This window comes from Bubalus kerabau, chromosome X (assembly GCF_029407905.1).
Source record: "Bubalus kerabau isolate K-KA32 ecotype Philippines breed swamp buffalo chromosome X, PCC_UOA_SB_1v2, whole genome shotgun sequence".
NCBI lineage: Eukaryota > Metazoa > Chordata > Mammalia > Artiodactyla > Bovidae > Bubalus > Bubalus kerabau.
Genome location: NC_073647.1, coordinates 131,176,855 through 131,199,472, shown reverse-complemented (window position 1 = coordinate 131,199,472; position 22,618 = coordinate 131,176,855). Strand labels below are relative to the sequence as shown.

Genomic DNA, 22,618 nt, shown 5'->3' with positions numbered 1-22,618 from the left:
AAATAAAATAAGGAAAGAGATTAAAATATTTGAAGAATTAACAATATGTGGAACAGGGACCCCAAGTGAATACATGATGTTGGGAAATGATGCCATAGACGTGTTCAATGCATGGACCATAAACTTGCAGTTTGTAACAAAACACAGTATTTGTGGTGCATGATTACATGCAGTAGAATGTTTGAAAAGTATGCCTGTTAATCAATTAAAACCAGTCATGAAAAGAGACTGACTCTGGCTTTTGAAAAGAATGGAGCAGCATTTTTCTCAGGGAACACACCCCATTTTGCCCCTTGCCTTCTGTGTTATTTTACCCATCTCAGATCAAGTCTGGGACATGAAACTTTAAGGTTTGCATTAGGGACACTGCTGAAGAGTTTGCCGGAATGTGGTGCTCGCCAGGAATCCTTTAATCGAAGAGATAGACAAAATTTGGGCTTCCATAGGTGAGGACTGGAGAGACGAGCACCGCAAAATACAGGTCATTCAGAGACCTGCCCAAACTTGCTCTCAGGCCTAGAATGCCCAGACAGGACATTCCATCTTATAAGCCTTGTAGTTCTCTGTGAGGTCAAAGTCTCAGTCTAAGAAAAATGGCCTCAGTTCAGTAGAGGGAGAATCTCAGGTTGGAGGGTCAGGTCCCAGGACTGGCCAGGACCATGGTGAGATCCCTGAGTGAAGAAAGAAGTATCACTAGACCCACAAATGAGGAGGCTTTACAGACCCCTGCCCCTATTCCTAACCCCAGAGGCTCCAGGCAGAGTTATACGGATGAGAAGCCTCTTCATTTCTATCTGGTCTCAGCGAGGGAATGGATGGAACCCCAGTTCTTAGGAGGATGGCATCTTGGCCATCACCACTGGGAAGATGAGGACCATCAGTGCTGATGAGAGGATCTCTCCCACCAAGGAGGAAGGCTCACAGAGTGGCGCTGCCCCTGTCAAGGAGAGATGCACAGAGAAGTGCCCTGATTCCCCACTAGGGACTCAGAGAGGTGAGGGCTTCGTTTGGGGGCAGGAGGACTGCAGTCCGTAGTGTGAAGGGTCCTGGGCTCTGACAGACAGCATGGTGAGGACCCTAAGGGATGACCCAGGGACCGCTGAACACTGAACGACGGGGTCCCCACAGAGCCCCGCCCCTTCCATCATCCCTTAGAGATCGTGCACAGGGCAGCCATAGCCGAAAGTGTCTCTGCAAAACTTCTGTGCTGGTGGCGAAGAGCTCGGACTGATGTTCAGCGCGTTCGTGTGGCTAAGAGTGGATTCCCAGGACTGATCTGAAGGCAAAGTGAGGACCTGAATGTGGACTCCAGGGACCATTCCCCTGTCCTGTAACAAAGATAACTCCCAAAGTCTCATCTCTGTGATTGGCAGGGGAAGGTTCCTACAACTCTCTTAGGCCGATTTCTTCGGTACATCGTGATCTAAGACATTCTGTAAGATAAGAGATTACTTGATTCTGTAAATGAAGGAAACCTAGGCCCTAACTCCACATCTTATTCAGTAAGCTGGTTCAAGATAACATGGCATTACAATATGTTATTTCCTTTACAACATGAAAACACTAAACAGTGCAATATGTGGGATCAAGAAATAGAGGGAATGTAAGATGGATGGTATTTTGTTTCCTCATTTTTCCTAATTGTGTTTTACAAAATTATAAGTGACCATGTATGCTTCGTTAATTCAAAAATGTAAAATTAAATTCTAAGAAATTCATCCTCATGCTCACAGGCTCATTTATTCCCTAAACAGTAATTGAGCCTCTGCTCATAGAAGACTCCATGCTAGTACTTGGAGAGCTGAGAAAAAGATCTAGCCACTCACCATAAAATTATAGAGTCGAAAAGCAGCTGTCATGTAAAGGAAATGGTGACATGACAGCAGCCAAATGTGAATTCCCTGATGCAAAGTAGTGATGGGCCTTGGGAAAGTATAAGTCTATCCGTGGGAAGTAATTATAAGTTGAGTGCATGGCAGGCTGGATGAGACTGTGGCAATCGTGACCAGGGACCAGGTTCTCCATGGTGGGCCGCATAGTTTAAAGACAAAGCCTGGGATGGGAAACTGCCCTTACAGTTACAGGCACACCTCACTCTGTTGCACGTTGCTTTATTGTATTTCACAGGTACTGCTTTTCTTTTCTGTTCTTTTTCTTTACCAAATTAAAAGTTTGTGTCAGTCAACCTTGCTTCCAGCAAGTCTTTCGGCTCCATGTTTCCAACACCGTTTGCTCACTTCATGTCTGTATGTCACGTTTTGATACCTCTTGCAATGTTCACACCCTCAGCAGCAAAAATGATGGACTCAGTGAAGGCTCAGATAATGGTTAACATCTTTTTTCTTTTAGCAAAGAGGTGTTTCTATTTAAGACATCTATATTGTTCTGAGGCACAATGCTATTGCCCACTTAATAACCTATAGTATAGTATAAACATAAATTTTATGAAAGCACTGGAAACCAAAAAATTTGTATGACTCAATTGTGATATGGACTTTCCTTTGGGGGTGGAGACCCAAACCTGCAGCATTTTCTGAGTCTGCCTGGGATTATGAGTAAATCAGAGAGAAATCATGTGAAGCTGGCATGGAATGTGTCCTGTGCACTCATTCAAGTACAGGGAAACCCTGTGCAGATTAGATGGTTTATTCATGTTGTCTTCTGTCTGTGGAGTTTCCCAGAAATCAGGGTGGCACTCCCCTGAGGTGGGATGATAATTTGAAGTCGCTGGACTGGTGTACTCTGCCCTCAGGGTGCGGGTGCCAGAGCACACGCCACTAAAAAAAATAATAATAATTGAAATCAAGTTATCTTGACTGTAATTTGGCAAGCAATTGGGAAGGAATAGACACTTTTGGGTGGTTAAATGAATGAAAGTGGGAGTGGTTTATGAAAAAGGTCAAGTGAGAGATAGGTAAGATTGGGGCCTTTGAAACATTTTGGAGCTTTCTGTTACATCGGCTGAGGATGTCTACCTCATGGTGACCTTCAGTGGCATACTCTTAACTGGGATATGCTAGGTTTCCTTGCTAACCAGTATTTTTCTGATTTATTTATTGATGAGTTTGGAGAAAAGTCTACTCCTGTGAAATGACCACCACAGTTTATGCCATAAACATATCCATTACCTCCAAAATTTCCCTCTCATCCTTTTTTAAGTTTATTTTTTATTGGAGTTTAGTTGCTTTACAATATTGTGTTGTTTCTGCCATATATCAACATGAATTGGCCATAGGTATACATATGTCCCCTCCCCCTTGAACATCCCCCCACCTCCCACTCCTCCCCACCCATCTAGATTATCACAGAGCACCATTTTGAGCTCCCTGCATCACACAGCAAATCCCCATTGGCTGTTGATGTTCCATATGGTAATGTGTATGTTTCAGTATTACTCTCGGTTTGTCCCTCCCTCTCGTCCGCCCCTGTGTCACCAAGTCTGTCCTCTACGTCTGCATCTCCATCCTGCCCTGCAAATACATTCATCAATGCTGTCTCCTAGATTCCATGTATATGTGTCAGGATACGATGTTTATATTTCTCTTTCTGACTTTCTTCACTCTGTATAATAGGCCCTAGGTTCACCCACTACATTGGAACTCACTCAAATATGGTCTTTTTATGGCTGAGTAGTACTTCATTTTATACAGAAACCAGAATTCTTTATCCATTCAGCGATGGACATCTAGGTTGTCTGTGGCCTATCTGTTATAAATAGTGCTGCAATGAACATTGGAGTACATGTGCCTTATTCAGTTATGGTTTCCAAAGGGTTTATGCCCAGTAGTGGGATGGTTGGGTCATGTGGTATTTTTAGTCCGAATTTTTAAGGAAACTTTATACTGTTCTCCATAGAGGCTGTATCAATTTACATTCCCACCAACAATGCAAGAGAGTTCCCTTTTCTCCACACCCTCTCCAGCATTTATTGTTTATAGACTTTTTGATGATGGCCATTTTGACAGATGCTTTCTCACCCTTTATGTTTTATGTCTGGGATAAGAACACTTGCCATAAGATTTGACCTCAGAGAGAGTGTACAATATGGTATTTTTAGCTATAAACTCTATATTATATAGTATAATTAAACTTTGTAACTTTTGATTAATACTGAAAATTGGAATACTGCCTGCTGTATCAGTGAATAAACACTGTCAATTATCAACAGTTGCAGCCACCACGGATGGTGAACCCTGAGGGAACACAGGATGTAAAAATACAGGAAACGGGCCCCAGATATGTGAAGTTCATATCAAAGGAATGATTTCAGTGAGCCCCGATTCTTGCATCTTTCCATATATGGAAAAGGGCTAAATTCCTTAACCAGGGTTATCTGGTTTTCCTTCATTTATCATAATCTTTTGATATTCAGACTACCTGCCCTTTGTTGCAAAACTTCTATGTAACCTGGCTCCTCCCCTCCCTTCTTTGGAGCAGTTCTCTCAGGGTTACTCGAGACGCTGCCTCCTGGGATGAAGTCCTTAATGTTTGTACCAAAGAGAACATACCTGTCAGCTTTTAGGTTGTGAATGTTTTTTTTTTTTCTTTTAATTTATTTATATTAATTGGAGGCTATTTACAATATTGTAGTGGCTTTTGCCATACATTGACATGAATCAGCCATGGGTGTACATTGTTCCCTTTCCTGACCCCCCTCCCACCTCCCTCCCCATCCCATCTCTCAGGGTCATCCCAGTGCACCAGCCCTGAACACCCTGTCTCATGTATAGACTGTGAATGTTTTTTAAGTCTACAGTTCCTTCTCATTCACCCTCCCATAGACCATGGTAACCACCACTCTGCTCTCTGTTTTTTTGACTTTGACCATTTTAGATTCTTCATCTAAATGGCATGCAGTATTTGTCCTTCTGTGTCTGGCTTATTTCACTGTAGCAGAAGGTCCTCTAGGTTTATGCACGCTGTCATAACTGGAGAGGTTAGCTTCTTTTTAAGGCTGAATGGTGTTCCATTATATGTATATTTTGCATCTTCTTTATCCATTCATCTGTCACTGGACACCTAGGCTGCTTCCCTTTCTTGGCCATTGTGAGTAGTGCTGCAATGAACATGGGAGTGCAGAGCTCTCTTCGAGGTCCTGATTTCATTTCCTTTGGATAGTAGTGGAATGTGGAAAGTATTATGTGTTATTTTTGATTTTTTGAGGAACTGCTACACTGGTTTCCCTGTAAATTGGCTGTACCAATTTATATTCCTACCAGCAGTGTTGAATATGTATAGTTTACTAAGAAACTTGCAAACTGTCTTCCAAAGTGGCTCTACCATTTTGCATCACCACCACCAAGGAATGAGAGTTCTTGTTGATTCACATCCTTACCAGCATTTGGTGTTGTCAGTCCTTTGAATGCTGGCCATTCTGAAAGGGATGTCGTGGTATTTGCTTGTTTTTTTAATTTGCAGTTCCCTAATGGTATATGATGTGGAGCATCTTTCCATATGCTTGTTTTCCATCTCTGTATCTTCCTGGGCAAGGTATCTATTCCTATCTTTTGTCCATTTTTTAATTAGATGTTTTCTTCTTATTAATATTAAGAGTTCTTTGTATATTTTAGATTAGAGCCTTCATCAGATATGTCTTTTGCAAATATTTTCTCCTAGACTATGGCTCATCTTCTTGTTCTCTTGATGTATTTTTATAGAGCAGAAGTTTGAAGGGAATAAAATCTAGGTTATCAATTATTTCTTTCATGGATCCCCATCACTTTTTCTGTGATGATATTTTGTTGATTGGTTTGCTATGTGGCACATGGGATCTTAAATCGCCAACCAGGGTTTGAACTCACAGCCCTTGCACTGCAGGCACAGTGTTTGTAAAATTTTAGCTTTTTTATTTTGTGTTGAGGTATAGCAAATTAACAATATTGTGAAAGTTTTCAGGTGAACAGTGAAGGGACTCAGCCATACATATACACGTATCCACTCTCCCCCAAACCTCCATCAATACTGCCACATAATACTAAGCAGAGTTCCCTGTGTTACAAGGTACATTCTTGTTGCTTATCCATTTTAAATATAGCAGTGTGTACATGTCCATCAGAAATCCCCTAACTATCCCTGTCCCACATCCTTCCCCAGCGGCAACCATAAATTTGTTCTCTGAGACTGTAAGTCTTTCTATTTTGTAGTTCAATTCATTTGTATCATCTCTTCTTAAATTATACATCTAAGATATGTCATATAATATTTCTCCTTCTCTGTCTGAGTCACTTCAATCAGTAATGATCTCTAGGTCCATCATGTTGCAGATTGGCGGTTGTCACAGGAGAGGGTTGGAGGATGGATGAAATGGGTGTAAGTGTCCAAATGGCATAAACATTCACAACTTTCACTTACAAAATAAAGAAGCCCTAGTGTTCTTGCCTGGAGAATCCCAGGGATGAGGGAGCCTGGTGGGCTGCCGTCTATGGGGTCGCACAGAGTTGGACACGACTGAAGCGACGTAGCAGCAGCAGCAGCAGCAGGGATATAATGTACAGCATTGTGACTGTAGTTAATCGTTGCTGTTGCTAGTGGCCAAGTGGTTTCCTACTCTCTGCAACCCCATGGATTGTAGCTTGCCAGCCTCCTCTGTCTTTGGAATTTTCCATGCAAGAATACTGGATTGGGTTGCCGTGTCGTCCTCCAGGGCATCTTCCCCACCCAGGAATTGAACCCGCATCTCCTGCTCAACAGGCAGATTCTTTACCACTGAGCCACCAGGGAAGCGCATAGTTCATAATACTGTATTGTATATGTGAAAGTTCCTGAGAGAATATTTACTGAAATTGTATTTTATTTTTTAACTTTACAATATTGTATTGGTTTTGCCATATATCAAAATGAATCCGCCACAGGTATACATGTGTTCCCCATCCTGAACCCTCCTCCCTCCTCCCTCCCCATACCATCCCTCTGGGTCGTCCCAATAACCCTGTATACGAGACAGCAAAAGAGACACTGATGTATAGAACAGTCTTTTGGACTCTGTGGGAGAGGGAGAGGGTGGGATGATTTGGGAGAATATATATATATATATATTTAAAGTGAGGTATAGTTGTTGTGGGCTTCCCTGGTAGCTCAGATGGCAAAGAATCTGCCTGCAATGTAGGAGACCTGGGTTTGATCACTTAGTCAGGAAGATCCCCTGGAGAAGGGAATGGTTACCCACTCCAGTGGGTAATTCTTACTTGGAGAATTCCATCGATAGAGGAGCCTGGCAGGCTACCGTCCTTAGGGTCAAAAAGAGTTGAACAAGACTGAGCAACTAACACTTTCACTTCATTTTCATAGTTGATGTACAATATTTTATGTTTCAAGGACACAACAAAGTGATTCACAATTTGTAAATGTTATGTTCCACTTATAGTTGTTATAGAATATTGGCTATATCCCCCTTGTTTTGCAATATATCCTTGTAGCTTATCTATTTTATACATATGAGTTTGCACCTCTTAATCTTCTATCCGTGCCCTTACCCTCCCCTTGCTACTCTCCCCTGGTAACTACTACTAGCTTGTTCGCTGTGAGTCTGCTTCATCTCCCTAGTCTGTTTTATTTTTTAATTCTCCATATAAATGGAATTATACAGCATTTGTCTTCCTCTATCTCACATATTTCAGTTAACATAATGCCTTCCAATCAATCCATGTTCTTGAAAATGGCAAAAGTTCATTCTTTTTTCTGACTGAGTAATATGCCATTGTGTGTGTGTGGATCTTTTCAAATTAGTGGGTTTTTTTTTTTTCATTTTTAGCAGTAATTTAAAGTAAGTTGAGCGCCGAAGAATTGATGCTTTTGAACTGTGCTGTTGGAGAAGACTCTTGAGAGTCCCTTGGACTACAAGGAGATCCAACCAGTCCATTCTAAAGGAGATCAGTCCTGGGTGTTCTTTGGAAGGAATGATGCTAAAGCTGAAACTCCAGTACCTTGGCCACCTCATGTGAAGAGTTGTCTCATTGGAAAAGACTGTGACAGAGGATGAGATGGCTGGATGGCATCACTAACTCGATGGATGTGAGTCTGAGTGAACTTCGGGAGTTAGTGATGGACAGGGAGGCCTGGCATGCTGCAATTCATGGGGTCGCAAGAGTGGACTGAACAACTGAACTGAACTGAAAGTTAATTCAAGCTTCAATGCAGGTTATTCTGACTTAAGGTAGCATCACATGGCATACTTCTGAGTACATTCCTGAAAAATTCTTTTGTAATTATTTCTGTTTTATAGATCTATGCAACCTCTGGCACTGGGTAGGCTATCATCTGGGTTCAGATCACATAGCAGTGAACAAATGGATACCAGAACTTTAGAAATCATGAAAGCAAGAGACCACAGTGATCTTAGAGTAGCGAACCGAGTGTTGCCATTAGTGTTCATGTCTGGATGATAAATTCTGTTGCAAATGCAACCTTAGGTAGTATGAACGGGTAGTCTTTAGGAAAATGAATTGTCACAGAGAATAAACTGCCTTGATATGGGTTGCCGTTCTTTTTCGTAATTGTGATTTGCCAATGAAGTGTATCATCCCCAACTGGACCTGCAGAATCTTGTGCTGGAGGGTCACTGGCCACATCACTAAGTTCCTTATTAATCCATTTCAGTGCCACAGTCTGTGCTTTTTGTCTGACTCCTCACTGTCTCAGTGTGTGCTCAAAGGTCTGGCCAAAACTCCTGATTATCTGGTGGCTGGGAAGGACTATCTCTTCTTCTCACACTGGCTGTGCCAGTCACAGGTGCCTTCTTAATAAACAGGGAGGTTGGCCTGGGGTGGAGTCACTGGCAGAGAGTAGATGAGACTGGAGGGGAAGGGGGGACGAGCAGTGGAAACCCTTAGACTCAGACAAGCATCGAGTACGTGATGGAGACCATCCAAATTAGTGGGTTCTTTTTTTTTTTTCAGATACACAACCAGGAGTGGGAATGCTGGGTCATGTGTTAGTTCTGCTTTTAGATTTTGAGGACTCTCCTTACTGTTATCCATGGTGGCTGCACCAATTGATATTCCCACCAACAGTGCATAGATCATGTCTACATGCTCACCAGCATTTGTTACTTCTGTTCCTTTTGGATCATAGCCCTTGTGATAGGTATAAGATAATACCTCATTGTGGTTTAAATTTGCATTCATATGATGATTAATGGTGTTGAACATCATTTCATTTGCCTCTCAGCTATTTGTATGTCTTCTTTGGAAAAATGTGTATTTAAGTCTTCCTCCCATCTTTTTCTTGATTTTTTTAAACTGTTATATCAACTGTTTATATATTTTGGATATTAACCCCTTATTGCTTACATCATTGGCAAATATTTTATCCTATATAATAGGTTGGCTTTTCATTTTGTTGATGGTTTCCTTTGCTGTGCAAAAGCTTTTAACTGTAATTACAACACATTTATTTACTTTTGCTTTTATTTCCCTAGCTTTCAGAGACAGATCCAAAAAAATATTGTTATGATTTGTGTCAAAGAGTGTTCTGCTCATATTATCTTCTAAGAGTTTTATGGTTTCCACTCTTATAGCTAGGTCTTTAATCCCTTTTCAGTTTACTTCTGTATATAGTGTTAGAGAATATACTGATCTCATTCTTTGAGAGCTACATATCGAAGAATGAGATTAGAGCGTAAATACAATTCGGTAATGTCAGAAAATTAAATGTGCTTTTACATTTGAGCCAGTAATTCAGTGTTTTCAGAAATTAATTCTGAAGAGACATCCACAACCATATGAAAATACATAAATGTCCAGGCACATGTTAATTGAGGGAACATGATATATCCACAGAGTGGAGTACTACGAAGCTATAAAAAGGAATGAGTACAATTTTGTAAACTAATATGGAGTGCTTCCATGATAGATAGAGATATATAAACGAATGTGGGAGTTTGGGGCTAATGTCGATGATACCAAGTCCAGTGCCTTCCCATTCTAGTATGAGGAGGCTTTGAGAGCTGAAGAAGAGAGAGCCAGAGCCAGAGCTGCAGCCAGGGCTCCTATGGTGCCAGGGCCAGTGCACTTTCTGGAGCATGTCCAAATTTCCTCCCACCCCTAGTGAAGTCTGAGCAGATACTTCACATTGCTTTTCAAGAAAGCAGGCAATCTTCCCACAAGAGGAGGGCCATGGTGGGGCTCATGGAAATTCAGCATATAACATATTTATTTGTGTTCCTATACAATATGCACAAATTGGAGGTTTTTCTTGTTTCTGTTTTTAAGTATTGTTCCTTTTAATTAAACATGTGTTTAGCTTCAGAGTCCAAGTATACTAATGGCACGGCTTTGACATGTACTGCAGATTATCCAGTTGAAAACTAAGGATTTTTGTATTACATAGCACAGACTGAAATCCTTGAATCATTTCTTGTCATTCGGAACAAGATAACATGATATTGCAATATGGATTTTTTGTGAATATGGAAATTTTTCCACAGTGAAGTCTGTGTGATTATCAGATACAGAAAAAAATTTTAAGAAGTATTCACTTCTTCGTTTGTTTTATTTGCTTTAGTCTTTCTTTGTAAAATTGAAGTTTATTTACCTGGATTGGCTTCGCTTATTTAAGAATGGGGGAGAAGTGAAATCCCAGTAAATTGCTTTCTTGCACACTTGCACTGTAATTGTTCAAATATCAATTTAGCATCTGCTCTTTGGAAGGCTTCTGGGTGGTTTTGGGGATGCTAAGAAAAATAAACTCAACCCCTTCTTATAGAATTCTAGAGTCTAAGAGCAGCATTCATATAAAGTAGCTGGTGAACTGAGATCTAGGGGCCTAATAAAAATGAGGTGTAAGGAGGTGAGGGGATTGAGGGCTTCCTCATGAGGAGTCTAGTGTAAATACACTGAGGCAAGGCACTTGGAGACTTTAGGACAATAAAAGTCTGGCAGCGGAAGGTAGTTTTAAGTTAGGCTACAGGGCGAGCCCACCAGGGAGGCTGTGGAAACACTGAATAGGGGTCAGACCCTCAGATGGCGGGTCAAAGTTCAGAGACTTAAGCCTGGAATGGAAAACTACCCTGAACAATTGCTTTGGAATTATGGGGCTTCCCAGGTGGCTCAGTGGTAAAGAACCTGCCCACCAATGCAGGAGACATGGGTTCAATCCCTGGGTCAGGAAGCTGCCCCTGGAGGAGGAAATGGCTACCCAATGCAGTATTTTTTCCTGGAGAATCCCATGGACAGAGCAATCTGTTCAGTCCATGGGGTAGAAAAGTGTCAGACACGACCGAGTGACTAAACAGGAACAGGAGTAGACCAAAGAGAAATCCCCCCTGGGGTGGGGATGGAATGTGCCCTGTGCTCCTGCCCCAGTGCCCGTGAACACAGTGCACAACCTAGATGTTTCACGCACATGATCTCCAAGGAGGTTCTGTGAAATAAAAGTAGTAGTAGAATGAAACCGAAAACTCAGAAGCTAGTGGGCTGACACTGTTTGCTGTGAGTCGTGTAAACAGAGCTCATTTTATTGAAAGGGCATTCCATTCAGCGTTTTTGGCTATGTTGATAATTCCACCAAAGTCTGTGAGGTGAGTCTATTTTAGTTGATGGTGAAATTGATGAAGATGGGGGCTTATTTTATTTGGTTACTTATTTATTTGGCTATGCTTGGTCTTATCTTTGGCACACAGGATCCTTCATCTTCCTTGCAGCCTGAGAGTTCTTTAGTTGCAGCATGAGGAATGTTTCAGTTGTGGCATAGAGGATGTTTAGTTGTGGCATGTGAACTGTTAGTTGTGGCGAAGCTGTGGCATGTGGGACCTAGTTCCCTTATCAGCAGTGGAACCCAGGCCTCCTGCATTGGGAGTGCAGAGTTCTAACCCCTGGACCACTAAGGAAATCTCTAGGAGTTGTTCAGATGAAAGAGCAGCCGGGAAGGAAGACAGAATTAGTCTCAGAATCAAATTTAGATTCTTCAAATTCCATTCAGTTAAAAACGTACCCCCATACTCAAAATACAATCTTGTAGTGGAAATGAAAGATTCTTTCTAAACAGCATTTTGGACTGATTTGGTGTTCCATGTGCGAGAATGCCACAGATTCTCTGACATCTCCTGGATTTAAAAGATTCCTCAGGGTCGGTGGTATCCTCCAGGATAAAAATATTCATAATCTTAGTAAAAACAGATATTGTGTAAAGTCTCAGTGTGGTCCAGGCACTGTGCCAGGTGCTTTAGCTACATGCCACTAGCCCTACAACAGCCACTTCACCTGAGGCTCCCCCAGTTTGCGATGGACCCAAGTCCACACAACTGATATGAGACAGAGCTGGGACTAGAGCGCTGGTCTGAATTTAACCACAGCATGTACCCTTCCACTTGTCCCGGCCTGAGGTGCTCATGAGTCAGTAAATTCACTGTCTTCTAGCAGTCCAACATGTATCTTGAGTGACAGAAAGAAGGACTCTGTGATGAAAACACTGGGATGGAATGCATAGCCAAGACAATACAAACACCATAATAATTAAGAGGTGTGAATAAAGGAGAGAAGGGGGTAATGCTCAGTTAGCATATGATCACCTGCATGTGCAAATTCATACACGCTCAAGTGATCGAGGGCTTACAAGATTATCTGGTGCTATCCTTCTATGTAGAAAGTAATTTTATATGTTTTAATTAAAAATAGTTATTTCTATTTATTTTTTGACTGCTCTTGGTCTTAGATGTGACATTTGGAATCTTTGTTGCCACATGCAGGCTCTTTAGTTGCAGAATGTGAGATTTTAGTTGTGGCACGAGAACTCTTAGTTGTTGGATGTGAGATTTTTAGTTGTGGCAAGTGGGATCAAGTTACCTGACTAGGGATCAAACCTAGGACCCCTGCATTGGGAGTGCATAACCACTGGACCAACAGGGAGGTGCCAAGAGTAAATATTTTAGAACTACCCTAAATCTGGTGACTCAGATGGTACAGAATGCGCCTGCAATGCAGGAGACCCGAGTTTGATCTCTGGGTTGGGCACAATCCCTGGTGGAGGGCATGTAACACACTTCAGTATTCTTGCCTGGAGAATCTGCGTGGACAGAGGCGCCTGGCAAGCTACAGTACATGGGGTCACAAAGAGTGGGACATGACTGAGCGATTAAAGCTGGCTGAAGAGCAGGAATATATCACCGCTATCTCTTTGACATCGTGACATCTGTCCTGAGTTCCTTAATTTCTGCTGCATTTTCCTCATCTTACATCACTTTTGGGACTGAGACCCGTTTACTCCAAGATTTGCTAGAGGGTAACTGCTCACTATTTGTAGGAATATGCATTCCCCAGGAAGCCTTTAATCGAGGGACAGAAGCTGATATGGGAACCTCCATGAAGGAGGACTGAGGGACAATCACCCCTGAATATAGTGGTCACCCAAAGACTAAGAAGAGGAATCTTAGCTCAGTAGAAGGAGCAGTCCCAGGCTGTGGTACATGTAGAGAGGATGCTAAGCAAAAGGAATCGGAAGGACTCAAGTTGCATTCCCACAGTCTATTCTCAGAGGCCCTGATGGACTAGGATCACATGAGGATCATCCTGACTTCCAACTTGGAATTCTCAGGAGACTAGGACCTTGATGTAAGACAAGAAGCTTCATAAAACAGAGAGTGGAGTTACAGGATTCATCACGTGTCAATGTGAGGACCTGAAAGTGGACTCACAGTAGCACATACTGTAAAAGGAGGCCCTGGAAAATCACTGATACTGTGGTCCCCAGGAAGCTCTGGGCACAGATGTCAGGTTGATTTCAGCCTAGAAAGTCTTAGCGAGGTGAGACCTCTGTCTAATACAATCAGCTGCAGTTTCGCAGAGGGAGGGACCTGAATCCAAGGAGGACTTCACATGAGATGCTGAGTGTTAGCGGGGACCCCTGCAGAGGGAGCCGAACAGAATTCTGTAAATTCTTAGCCCTGAGAAGCCCACAGGAGCTACTTCTGAGTGGTCCACTCATTCAACCTGTGTGATCTTAGGGAGGGCAGAGTCTCCTTTAGCCAGATCAGAAGCCAGATCTGCAGATGGGGGTGTCTTGACCATAACCGGACTTAAGGTGAGGACCATCAGTGCTAGTGAGAGGATCTCTCCCCCAACGAAGGAGGCTCACAGAGTGGCAACCCACCTGACAAGCAGAGATGCTCAGAGCAGAGCTCGCCTCACACCACTAGGGAGTTGGGAAGGCGAGGGCTCTGTTTGGGAGCTGCAAGACTCGGGTTCATAGGATGGGGCATCCTGGGCTCCGATACCAGACAAGTAGGACCCAAGGAGGAATGAATATTGAGCTACCGGGGTTCCCATAGCATGCTGCCCCTGCCGTCATCCCTGGGAGACCCCACGTAGGACGTTATGCAGCTCCCCACCACTTCCACTTTGAAAGCCAGCGGATCGACCGGTAGCTGCGGCGACCATATGGTGGAGACTTAGTGTTCAGGACTCGTCCGGAACCAAGGTGAGGCCGTGAATGGAGCTCATGGGTCTTTCCCAACCCTCCCAGTAATAAAAGTGACCCATCCACATCCCACCCCTGTGATATGGCTCTTATGAGTCCCTCAGAGCTATCGGCTGAAGGTGGTCTAGAGTGTCTCAGGCTAAGGCGTTGGTCTGTGGGGGTAGGCCCGGATTCTACCCCGGGAGGAGGTCTAGGTCCTAGATGAGGGACCTGAGGGCTGATGAGCAGACTTCGACACCGCCCAGGGGACCACACTGAGCGGCCCCCCCTGTACTGGGCTTTAGGAGGCCCCGGGTAGAGCTGGCCAACTGTGGTGCCCACCGGTGTCCACTGGAGGTGGTTTGGGGGAAGTGAGAGCCTTGCTGTAATGGAATAAACTCAGTTCCACAAAGGGACCTAGTCCGCAACAATATTAATGGCTCTGACGCTGAGTGAGGATGGGGCTCCTCCCATAAGAAATGGAGACACATAAGGCGCCAGTCCTATTTTGAGGACTGGGAGAATCGGGCGTTTTGACATAACACTTCCTGGGACATCTCAGGGAAGTGAGAGACCAGGTCAGTGGGGGCAGCCTCAGGTTGACAAGGGAGGGTTTCAGGTGTCCTGGTGGATGGTGAGAACCTTGGGGGCTGTGGATGTTCGACACCACGTCATTCAGACCACATCTCCCTGTCGTCATCCCTGGGAGACCTCAAGGATACATGTCGGTCCCCACTGTGGGCTAATGGGGACATAAGGGTCTTGGTCTGAATGGAGTGGTCAGCAGAGGAAGAAACCTTAGACCCTGTCATGAGTCAAATGTAGAGCTTGGTTGCTTCTGTGTCATGGCTATTGTAAATAGTGCTGCAGTGAACATGAGTACAAGTGTCTTTTTCCGTTACCATTTCCTCAGGATATAGGACCACTAGTGGGATTGTTGGCTCATGTGGTAGTTTTATTCCTAGTTTTTGTAAGCAGAGTGAATTAAGTCAGAAAGAGGAAAGCCAATATCATATATTAATGCATATATATGGAATCCAGGAAGATGGTACTGATGAACCTATTTGCAGGGCAGCCGGGAGATGCTGACATAGAGAACACACTTGTGGACCCAGTGGGGGAAGGAGAGGGAGGGGCAGATTGAGAGAGTAACATTGAAAAAGTACACATTATCATATGGAAAATAGATAACCAGTAGGAAGTAGTTTTATGACCAGGGAGTTCAAAGCCAGTACTCTGTGATAACTTAAGAGGGGTGTGACGTGGGAGGGAGTTTCAAGATGGAGGAGACCTAAGATATACCTATGGCCGATTCATATTGATGTGTGGCAGAAACTGGTACACTATTATAAATTAATATTGTAAAAAAAATAATTTTATTTTCAAAAAGGCATATAGGAGAAACCAGAAGCAAAAAAATATTTTAGACCTTGAATTGGGATCTTGTGTGGATCCACAGGGACATCAACCTGCCTGCACCAGATTTTGTTCTCAGGAGACCGTGTTTGGTAAAATAAGGTCATCTTCACTTCCTGCTTTTGGGACACGGAGTGATTGGCTTTTACTATCAAGCAGCCATCACTTCAGGAAAAAGTTGAGCTTCTCTACAGGGAGCCCAATTGAGGAACCTGAGTGAGGACTCATTGCATCCATCCCAACCCTCAGATTTCAGCCCAGGAAATCTCAGGGAAGGGCTGTGAGGCTGAGCACCTTCTTTTCTGTTTTATACGAAGTCTACGGGAGGGGAAATGTCTTGTCTGAAGGTGAAGACACCAGTCCGCAAATGGATAATGGTGCCCAACGTTTTAAGGAGCCAAGGTAAGGACCTTGAATGATGATCCCAGTGAACTCAAGATAGAAAAGACCTAATTACCTCTCAGCACTGTTTATCTATCTCCTGGCAGGGAGGTGGACTGAGGCATCCCCTCACTTGCCTCTGGATCATGGGGAGGTCTAAATTGTCTACATCAGAGTAGCAGAGGGAAGGGTGCCAAGGCTCTGCCAGCACTTGACATGATAATACTGAAGTAGAACTTAGAAAACCCCACTGCTGGCACCTGCTGTCACCTGAGTAGATCCAAAGCAGGGCTGAGAGGATGCAGAGGAAAAGTAAGGCCTCTGTTCTTCCTCTGTGGGATTCTGTGGGAACGTGGGAGGGAGTTTCAAGATGGAGGAGACATAAGATATACCTATGGCTGATACATACTGATGTGTGGCAGAAACTGGTACACTATTATAAATTAATATTGTAATATTGCAAAAAATAATTTTATTTCAAAAAGACATATAGGAGAAACCAGAAGCAAAAAAATATTTTAGACCTTGAATTGGGATCTTGTGAGGGTCCACAGGGACATCAACCTGCCTGCACCAGATTTTGTTCTGAGGAGACCATGTTTGGTCTGAGCAGGAAAACAGGAGCCTTATGGGTTCCTAGAGCAGTGTCCTCAAGGACACCTGCAGAGGCAGCCTTTGATTAAGCCAAGGTGGAGTGTCCCTGTTTTAAGGTGCTCATGTCATCTCATTCTCCATCCTCTAGGTGCCCCAATCTCCTGTGTATTGGCCCAGACTCCTGCCTGCGGTCTCAGACCACAGCCATCATGCCTCGTGGGCAGAAGAGTAAGCACCGTGCTTGTGAGAAACGTTGCCAGGCCCAAACTGAGACCCAGGGTCTTCATGATCAGGCTACCACATCTGGGGGAGAAGAGACCACCTCCTCCTCCCCTCCTGATTCAGAGAGCGCTCCGTCAAGCTCGTCTGCTGCTGGCACCTCCAAGGGGCCTCAGGGAGCCCAAGGCAGCACCAGTGCTGCTGCAGGTGCTATACGCAAAAGATCTGGTGGTGGTGGCGCAGCACACTCGAGATCTGGTGTAGGTGGCGCAGCACGCTCAAGATCTGGTGTCGGTGGCGCAGCACGCTCAAGATCTGGTGTCGGTGGCGCAGCACGCTCAAGATCTGGTGTCGGTGGCGCAGCACGCTCAAGATATGGTGTAGGTAGCGCAGCTCGCTCAAGATCTGGTGTAGGTGCTGAGGGCCAAGTTCAGGAAGGTGAAAATTCCTCCCAGGCTTCAGCTGCTGCTGCGAGCTCTCACACAGATCTTCTGACCTGGAAGGCAGAGCTATTGGTGCAGTACATGCTGTATAAGTATAAGATGAGAGAGCTCATTAAGAGGTCCGAAATGCTGCAGGAAATCAAGAGAAGGTACAAGGAACAATTCCCTGAGATCCTTAGCAGGGCTTCCGAGTGCATAGAAATGTTGTTTGGCCTGGTGCTGAAGGAAGTCAGGCCCAACAGTCATTGCTATACCCTGGTGAGCAACCTAGATCTCAGCGACAGTGAGTCTATGAGAGGTGACTTGGGGCTGCCAAAGAATGGTCTTCTGATGCCTCTGCTGGGTGTCATCTACCTAAATGGCAACCACGCCCCTGAGGAGAAGATCTGGAAGTTCCTGAATATGCTGGGCATCTATGATGGAAGAAGTCACTTCATCTTTGGAGAGCCCAGGAAGCTCATCACAGAAGATCTGGTGCGGGAAGGGTACCTGGAGTACCGCCAGGTGCCCGGCAGCGATCCCCCTCGCTATGAGTTCCTGTGCGGTCCTAAAGCGCTCACAGAAACCAGCAAGACGAAAGTCCTTCAGTTTTTGGCCAAGGTCAAGGATTTGGTCCATCCTGCCTTGCAGCCGCAATATGAAGAGGCTTGGAGAGAGGAAGTAGAGAGCACCGGAGCCAGAGGTGCAGCCAGGGCTGGCGCTTCTGCCTCAACCAGGCCTGGCACTGCTGCCTCAGCCGCTGCTGGCAGTTCTGCCTCAACCAGGCCTGGCACTGCTGCCTCAGCCACTGCTGGCCGTTCTGCTTCGGCCAGGCCTGGCACTGCTGCCTCAGCCAGCTCTGGCCTTTCTTCTTCGGCCAGGCCTGGCACTTCTGTCTCAGCCGCTGCTGGCAGTTCTGCCTCAACCAGGCCTGGCACTGCTGCCTCAGCCGCTGCTGGCCGTTCTGCTTCGGCCAGGCCTGGCACTGCTGCCTCAGCCAGCTCTGGCCTTTCTTCTTCGGCCAGGCCTGGCACTTCTGTCTCAGCCGCTGCTGGCACTTCTGCCTCAACCAGGCCTGGCACTGCTGCCTCAGCTGCTGCTGGCCCTTCTGCTTTGGCCAGGCCTGGCACTGCTGCCTCAGCCAGCTCTGGCCTTTCTTCTTCGGCCAGGCCTGGCACTTCTGCCTCAGCCGCTGCTGGCAGTTCTGCCTCAACCAGGCCTGGCATTGCTGCCTCAGCCGCTGCTGGCCGTTCTGCTTCGGCCAGGCCTGGCACTGCTGCCTCAGCCAGCTCTGGCCTTTCTTCTTCGTCCAGGCCTGGCACTTCCGCCTCAGCCGCTGCTGGCAGTTCTGCCTCAACCAGGCTGACACTGCTGCCTCAGCCACTGCTGGCACTTCTGCCTCAGCCAGCCCTGGACCTTCTGCTTCAGCCAGGCCTGGCACTACTGCCTCAGCCAGCGCTGGCACTTCTGCCTCAACCAGGCCTGGCACTGCTGCCTCAGCCAGCGCTGGCCCTTCTGCTTCAGCCACTGCACACCCCAGGGCCGAGTCCAGCCGCTCATCTCGCCCCTAGTGTGATCTGAAGCCCGTTGTTCACTTTGTGGCTAGAGAAGCCGGTCAACCTGTGTTCCTGATATGCATCAATAACTTGTTGACTTTATTTCCCCCAATTTTCAATTGTTAAAATTTTTCAACAGAAAGGTCATTTAGAGTCATGATATAAGTATATGAATAACATGGGTCACATACACTTTGCTGTTTGTGAAATTTAGGAGTAAGAATTTTGTTTTCTCCAATAAATATTGGAAATCCTCACATCACTTTTGTGATCCAGGATGAGAATAACATCACTTTAGGATGAGAGTGTCCTTAGAAATGTGAAAGACACCACACTAATAGAGGCTCAGAACATTGATACATTGTTAGGGAGAGAGCTGAAATTTCTTCAGATTTTGGCTGGCTTTACTCTCTGCTTAGTCTCCTTTTTTGTAAATGTAAAAGACACATACTTGCCTCTGCTTATGGTTTATGGTTTTCAAGAATGTTTGAGTTGAACTTAAATAATAAAAATAAAAATAAATAAAAAATAAAAAGAATGAGAATATAAATTATAGCAAATGATTTATTCGTGGCTCTTCTTTTACACAAACATTGAGAATCTGCTCTTAAGAAGTCTTCATGCTTGTACTGGTGATGTTTAGTCAGAAAAAGTTTAGCTCCTGTCCACTCATTACAGTTTCTCAGAGATGATGTCATTCTATGGAAGAGGCTGAGATACTCTGTACTTCAGGAAGAACAAGAAAGAAGCAGGGTAAAGAGGGGTTGGAGAGAACCTATTACTTTGGTTTCATTCCTAAGCGGAATTTTGGCTGATTTGGGAGGTTGGGTCTTTTTTTTCCCCACTTGGAACACTGCATAGTTTCTGACATCTGATAGATTGAAAAAAAAATCCAGCTGATGTAACATCTGAGGTCAAGATAATCATAGTAATAACTGCCGTTGCTCCTAATGTCTCAGTAGAGACAGGCGCCGTGACAGAAGCTTTCCATAAATACTTACATTCCACGAATCTGCCAAGAAAGGGCTTATCAAACTTACTTCACAGGGGAGAGCCCAAGGCTCATAGAGTTAGGGTTTGGTTTTGTGCTGAAATACATGAGGCTGGTAAATGACAGCTGGCAATAGACTCCTGCTCTACACTACTTATCACTCATACTGTTGTTCTCCCCCCAACCTGAGACATACTCTTGTCTTTGTTCTTTAACAAGTCCTTTTAACATTTGGCAATTCCTTGTTTATTTATTATTTATTTTTTTATTTGGCTGTGCTGGATCTTAGTTGCTGCACGTGTGGTCTAGTTCCCTGACCAGGGATCGAACCTGGGCCCCCTGCACCGGGAGCCTGGAGTCCTAGCAATTGGACCACCAGGAAAGTCCCCACCCTGTATCTTTTATTTCAGTGTTTTTCTCAGCACTTCAAAATTTGTCCTAGGTGATAGGGAAAAATGCCCTCATGCTCAAGCTACTGGATTGAAATGTGTAGCCAGAGCAGTAAGAATACCAGATGTACTTAACCAACGATATGTATCCCTTATTCATTACTCATAGATAAGTGAAAGAAACAATATTCAGGGACAGTACAAGCATGTACATTGGCCATGTTAGATAACCTATGAAGACCAAGGAGTCTCCATATCATCCTTACAGTCTCTTCCCTGTGGAGAGTAAACCTATCAGAACAGAAATGACATGAGAATCTTCACCTGGCTGATGAGATAGATTGATCTACTTTTTTTCTCTCTAAAGGACTGCCACCTGTCCTGGGACTCCCACCTTGGACTATAGCTTCTCCACCTCCGGTCACTCCTGGGACAGGGACCCATTCTCTGTAGCACTGCAGAGCAAACATAGCTCAGGAGTTTGTAGAGACGTGGAATTTCCCCAAAGGCCTTTAATCCAGGACACAGAAAGCAAGATGAGGGCCCCAGGTAGGAGGATTGAGGAGAACAAGACCCAAGAATATGGCGGATGGTGGTCACTAGGACAGCACTCCCTTCTGATCTCAGACGCAGAGAAATTCAGAACTGGTGGGCTTAGCCTATTAGCCTTAGCATAGCCTCACTTATTCTTCAGGCTTCTCAGAGACCTAAGAAACTTGGTCTTGGCGCAGAGTTCTGAGGTTGGTAGAGAGAATCAGTCTCGCAGAAGTGATGGTGATTAACCTGAGTGAGGGTGATGGAAAGACCCATCCAGAACAGAAGGCTCCTGTAAAGACCCGTCCTCATTGGCAAGCCCATGAAGTCCAGAACTCTCTGGGCTGCTGTGGTTAACACTTTGAACTCAGGTCCGTGGGAGGTGGGGACATTGGGAATCTGCAGAGAATAGAGCCCCAGGAAGGGTGCAGAGTCAAAGTGAGGACCCAGAGTGTAGACATGAAGCCCCTCAATCCACAGCCGACAGGGCTACACAAATGTAGCCTCTCCACTAAGACACTAAGTCCCTCCTCTCCAGTTAGCCCTGGGAGGCATAGGTAAGTGCTGGCAAGCTCAAGAGCCCCGTGACTTCTGCCTGGAGGGTTTCAAGGAGATGACCTTGGTTTACAGGCTGGCTCTTCATCAGAGAGTGGAAATCCCAGGCATGACATTTGTACAGTCCTGTATGAGGAGTGTGTCAGCCAACTACCCCATTACAGATAAATTCTTAGAAAGTCCTGCAACTGTAATGGGCCCTGGGAGGGAACAAGCAGGGCTTTCAGACTAGGTTTATCCCTTATTTTCTGAAGGCGAATGGCTTCAGGACCTTAAAGTCCTTGGGCTAATGGAGGGAGCCTCTATCAGCTTGAGGAAGGGTACCCCGTTCCTATCAGGAATCAACTGATGATACTGACCGACAGCGAAGGATCCCTCCCAGAAAGAAGGCGGCTATACAGAAGGCACTGTCCCTGTTGTCAGGCCTGAGAGTGTGCCACTTAAGCCTGGTGACATGGTGAGTCCTACTCACTTCCTCCCAGAGGATCACATGGAGGTAAGGAACCTCATCCTGATCAAAGGGAGCAGCAGAAGCTCAGCAGAAGGATGATTTCCACGTTGTGCCAGAAATCAAGGTAAGGACCCTGAATTCTTGAAAAGACCACTCGCCTCAAAACAGTGAAGACAGAACATATTCCTTCCACTCCTGTTAGCCTCAGAAGACCATGGCCTGTGGTGGCCCTATGAGGCAAACTCCTCTTCTTCCTCAGGGATCAGGGAACTATTGGCCTGGGTGGAGAAGCTTTAAGGCAAGTCAAGGAATGTTTCCAGTTGGGGAATATTTCCAGGTTCTTTCCAGGACGGTGAGGACAGCAAAGAACGTGGGAACACAAATACCGGGATGGCCACACAGTATGTTCCCTACTCTCAGCCTAGAAGGCCTCAGGCAGATTTACCAGGTCAAGGGGCCCTTCAGCTCTGACCGAGGAGTATCAGGAAAGTTGGGGTTTGATCTGATGGTGGTGTCAACAGAAGGGGGACTCTTGGGCTTGGATGAGAGTCACATTTGGGACCCCGATTTGGGCCCCTGAGAGGAACCATCTGTCATTCCCAAGGAGCTTGCCACAGCTTTCATTCTTGTGAGACTATGGGTAGGCTTGGCTAGATAAGGCCACCCTTATTTCCTCCTGCAGGCTCACAGTGAGGTATCTGTCTTATTATGAGGAGATAGGC

The 22,618-nt window shown here is 45.1% G+C and overlaps 1 protein-coding gene across 7 annotated transcripts in view; it reads left to right on the top strand.

Annotated features, from left to right (window-relative positions):
* Positions 1–19,536, top strand: part of LOC129638701 (melanoma-associated antigen B10-like) — a 32,468-nt gene extending 12,932 nt beyond the window's left edge. For 5 of the 7 annotated variants that reach the window (XM_055563303.1, XM_055563302.1, XM_055563300.1 and 2 more), the window contains 2 exons: positions 7,751–8,010; positions 16,928–19,536. In XM_055563303.1, coding sequence (XP_055419278.1) covers positions 7,988–8,010; positions 16,928–19,001 — 2,097 coding nt within the window. In that variant the 5' untranslated portion in view covers positions 7,751–7,987 and the 3' untranslated portion in view covers positions 19,002–19,536. Of the gene's footprint in view, positions 1–7,750; positions 8,011–8,894; positions 9,556–16,927 lie in introns of those variants that run through there. The other 2 variants (XR_008707975.1, XM_055563301.1) reach the window with 2 other exon arrangements.
* The last annotated feature ends 3,082 nt before the right edge of the window (positions 19,537–22,618 follow it).